General features: G+C 38.6%; 1 protein-coding gene across 2 annotated transcripts in view; it reads right to left on the reverse strand.

Annotated features, from left to right (window-relative positions):
* The window catches only part of slc8a1b (solute carrier family 8 member 1b), a 149,864-nt gene that overhangs the window by 30,806 nt on the left and 116,474 nt on the right, over positions 1-2,584 (reverse strand). For both annotated transcript variants that reach the window (XM_008428820.2, XM_008428819.2), the window contains exon 6: positions 370-515. In XM_008428820.2, coding sequence (XP_008427042.1) covers positions 370-515 — 146 coding nt within the window. The remainder of the gene's footprint in view (positions 1-369; positions 516-2,584) is intronic.

A 2,584-nucleotide genomic window follows, 5' to 3' on the forward strand; every position in this document is an offset into this window, starting at 1 on the left:
CACACACACACACACACACACACACACACACACACACACACACACACACACGCGCATACATGTTGAGGTGAAGTGCAAGGTCAAGTTGTTCTCTGTAGTCTTGATGCCATTATGTCGACAGTAACCAAAATTAAAATAAACCGACTGGAACCGGAGGAGCACTTTGATCCAGCAGGAGTTTTTGTGTTTTGAAGAGTTCTCTGTAGGCCTGAGGGGAAAATTCTGAGAAAAAAAATGGCACTAAAATACAGTTTTAGAAAAGCAAGTGTCTAAAAGGATGACTGAACAGCAGCCGCCCCGACATAAATGTGCTCAAACAGCACGGCTCCAATTAAAGCCGCAGCTACAAAAAAAAGGGAGCTTTCTCACCTTAAACTCGTACGACTCCTCGATGATGACCTCCAGTTTGACGTGGTCTCCCAGCATGGGACGGCCCATTTCTGCTATACGTCGCTCCTCTTCATCTTTCCCTGTCAGGGGCTCCTCTTCCTCCCCTTCTGCCTTTGGCTTTTCCTCTGAAAAAGATCACAGGAGAAAAAAAAAACAAAAAAAAAAACATCAGGTGGTAGAGTTAGTACAAAGCTGGAGAAAGTTTGTCAGGTTTTGGCATAGTAGGCAATCAGGAAGCCTTGATCTTCAAAGTTTCTGAACAGAACAGAGAGGGAAAAGTGGAGTTTTTTTTTTATTTTTTAGGATGAGGGGGAAATTTGTGATTAATGTGTTTGTGGGGTTTTCTTAAAGTGCATAGCAACACATTTAAACACGAACCTCTATGAATATTTAAAGTATGAACCCTAAATAAATCATATTTCGCTTTATATTGATTTTCAAAGCACATTAGTGAGTGCTCCTACATATGAAAGTGCTGCCAGTAGAAAAATAGAAAGCAGAATGACATTACACCTGCGATGGCTCCATCTCAAAACTTGAAACTTGTTGTAAACATAATGAATTGGTCTCTTGGCAACAAATTAAAAAAAGAAACAGATCAAACAGCAAAGTAGGACAAACTCTATGGAGAACACGATTACAAAACAAAGATAAAACTCAGATTTAAAGGCTTAAAACTGAATGAGAAAGTTACAAAACTAAGAGTCCAAGCTTGATTAATAGCATTATAATATACAAGTCTTCTTTTCAATGCGTTTTGGTAGAAATCCTGTGGTGTTTTTCAGATTACATTACACCAAGGATCGCTCTCCTCTACCTGTCGCTCGCTTTTTATCTGTCATTTTACTGCTGCTGCAGTCTGACTGTCAGTATTTTCACTTTCCTTTTTTCCCCCACCTCTTTGGTGTGGTGTAGTTAATCCTTCTGGTAAAATAGACTGATTATGTGGATCAAAGTGAGACTTGCATAACTGCTGATGTGAAGCCTTCTGGTGACTCGGCGTACGGAGGAACGTGCTGACGCATGAATTTGCATTTTAGGGGAACGGTCTTACTTAGGACTGAAGCAGAGATTTTGTTGCCCTCTTTTGACTTCTGACAGAATTTTAGATTTTAATCACCAGAGTTATTTGCCACCGTAGTGAAAAGAGTGAAAGAGCTTAGTGAAGAGACAGAGGAAAAACAGACAGGAGATGAAAGAACCAACTGTGGTCAGTGTAAGGTGACTCCAGGCAAAACACAATTGTTTTTTTTTGGATTCTCCAGTAAATTTATGGAAAGCCAAGCAGAAAACTAAAAGTAGTGCAAACTGCAAACAAGTTTTTTCTCCTAAAACCTTTGTTGGATGAGAAATATTAACGGAAATGAAGTGATAATGTCACAAAAATGTAATGAATTTAGTCAGATAGTCAGTTTTCTCTAAATCAAAATTAGAATAAAAACCTGACCTGATTGAGAAAAATGGATGTCATTTTTGGATTCAGTGGTGCAAAAATAATTCTGATTCAGTTGAGATAAACAACTTCCAAAAAATAATTTTTTGTAACCCAGTGTTATTCTCCATTTCTTCTCTCACGTCGTTGCTAGCTATTGCTGCACAGGTGAGCTTTCAAGAGCCTGTAGCCAGAATGACGCCACACAAACAGCGTTGCTAATTATAAAGGTTGAGTGTCTAATGGGTCAGCATCACAATGCAATGCCGTCCAAATGATTGAATGCTTATAACTTTTCAGGAACATCTGCTGTCGCTCCGCTTGTTGCTGAGCTAATGTGGCTACGATTCTGTTTGCATGTAAAGTGGTTACCTCTGATTTAACGAGTCAGGATGGATTTTAATGTCTCAAAACGTCTCCTCTGAGGAAACACTTTTCCTGGCTTCTCAACTTTAATCTCGACTGTATGGATTCAAACTTTAAGGCAGAAACTTTACCATGACTACTTTCTGTGTCTTTACCAATTGATAAATTGATTGGGACACACACCTGTCGTTAACCTCCAGAAAAATTCGACCGTCTTTTTAGCTTTCCATATATCTCATAACCACATTTAAAATTTGAACATAATTTTCAAGGAGGTTCTAAAAAGTGAAGCAGGTCTTAAGTATACTCTAAATGTTGACATTACCAGCTGCGCGGTTTGTCAGAGTCGCATTTGGGAATTTTAATTAGACAAAACCATCTTTGTTTTATATATAT

Source organism: Poecilia reticulata, linkage group LG15 (assembly GCF_000633615.1).
Source record: "Poecilia reticulata strain Guanapo linkage group LG15, Guppy_female_1.0+MT, whole genome shotgun sequence".
Lineage (NCBI taxonomy): Eukaryota > Metazoa > Chordata > Actinopteri > Cyprinodontiformes > Poeciliidae > Poecilia > Poecilia reticulata.